The 1,758-nt window shown below is 37.1% G+C and overlaps 1 protein-coding gene across 1 annotated transcript; it reads left to right on the forward strand.

Annotated features, from left to right (window-relative positions):
* The first annotated feature begins 427 nt into the window (after positions 1–427).
* On the forward strand, positions 428–1,195 carry LOC121117540 (protein FAM200C-like). Its single transcript, XM_040711997.1, has one exon. It carries the CDS (start codon positions 428–430, stop codon positions 1,193–1,195), a length of 768 nt encoding a protein of 255 aa, XP_040567931.1.
* The last annotated feature ends 563 nt before the right edge of the window (positions 1,196–1,758 follow it).

Here is a 1,758-nt window from a genome sequence, read left to right on the forward strand (position 1 = left end):
GCATCATCGTTCTAAATTGCCTACCTTATCGCAAAGCAGGGTAAACCACACACCATTGGTGAAACACTGGTAAAACTAACCGCGTTGAAGATGGCGAATATAATTATAGGAAAAGCTACTGGAGATAAGATATCTCAAATTTCTCTTTCAAATGACACTATCAGCAAGAGAATAAACGACATGAGCAATAACATCTTGGCTCAAATAGTTGCAGATCTTATTCAAGCCCTGTAAAATTCAGCCTCCAACTCGATGAGACCACTAACATTTCTAATCTAAGCCAGCTTGTCGTATTTGTGTGCTATATGTAAGATAACGTGATAAAAGAAGATTTTCTATTTTGTAACCCTCTTACAAAACAACCAGGGAAGTCGATGTGAACAAACTCGTGGATGACTTCTTCAAAGGCAATAATCTTTCATGGAATATGGTTTCTGCAGTTTGTTCGGATGGAGCTTCAACCATGCTGGGACGCCACTCTGATTTTGAAGCGCTGGTGAACTCCAATGTACCGGACATCATTATTACGCTATGTGTTCTGCACAGGCATTGGCTTGCAACACAAACCTTGCCTCTAAAAGTAGCGCAAGTATTAAAAGTTGTAGTTGAATGTGTGAAATACGTGCGAAGTAGTGCTATGAATCACTGTATCTTCAAAGAGCTGTGTAAGGAAATGTATCTCGGAATACGAGGTACTTCTGTAGAGCTGAAGCAAGTAATTGCCATACACCTAGAAGATCTTACAAAGTTTATCGAGGGATATTTCCACACCCCAGGATCATATGCCCCATGGGTGAGACAATCTTTCACGTTTAGTGTTGCGACAGCAAACGTGAACGATGAATATCTCGATGAAATCATTGAACTTCCGCAGAACCAGCTTCAACGGCAACACTTTAGAACAAAAACACTGTCAACGTTTTGGTGTCAGGAAATCGTATCATACCCTCTTATTGTAAGGAAAGCCCTGGATATACTCATACCGTTTGTAACAAGATATATTTTTTTTGTTGAGAAATCCTTATCGAGGATGGTGTACATAAAAACAAAGAAAATGAATATACTCGTTTGCGAAAACGAAATGAGAGTGGGACTTGCCAAGGTGAAGCCACGCTTTTCTGAACTTGTGTCTGAAAAGGAACAGAAAAGACACATTAATTTCCAACTAATATTCAATGATATAGTTTTTTCGTAAAATTCCTGTTTTGTTGGTTTTGCTCTTTGAAAATAGTGGTTCATTTTGTGCAGTCATAAAATATATACCTATGTTCTTTGAAGAAGTCCTATTTTATTTTTCCAATCATGAAGGTATTCGGTGACTGCACTGATGAAGCTTGAAGGGTTGAGTACCTCCAATAAGGTTAAGAACCACTGATCTAAGATGTTCCTTTATAGTATTTTGAAAAGCCGGAGGAGAAGGCGGGGAGATAGTTATGGTACTAGTGAGTTAAGACCCATATCGACATCAGCTGCCTGTCATATGATTTTGGAGGGGGGAAAATGTGTCACTTCTATGGAGGGAAGAACCTTCAATATTTAAAATAATAATATTGAAGGGAAAATAATATAATGATATTTAAATATATATTTATTCTTTCAAAAAAATTACAACAAATATAGGGAAAAGTTATTTTGTAACAAGACAACGTTAACACCACTACGATCTATTAAAGAATTAACAAAAAAGAACATAAGCCCCATCCCATTTCCCTTTTTTAATCTTAAAACTGATATATGTCTCTACGTTTTGCTCATCTC

Source organism: Lepeophtheirus salmonis, chromosome 5, assembly GCF_016086655.4.
Source record: "Lepeophtheirus salmonis chromosome 5, UVic_Lsal_1.4, whole genome shotgun sequence".
Taxonomy (NCBI): domain Eukaryota; kingdom Metazoa; phylum Arthropoda; class Copepoda; order Siphonostomatoida; family Caligidae; genus Lepeophtheirus; species Lepeophtheirus salmonis.

Bases quoted from the DNA above. Each gene is read 5' to 3' on its own strand.
- LOC121117540 (XM_040711997.1), top strand. From the start codon at position 428: ATGGTTTCTGCAGTTTGTTCGGATGGAGCTTCAACCATGCTGGGACGC.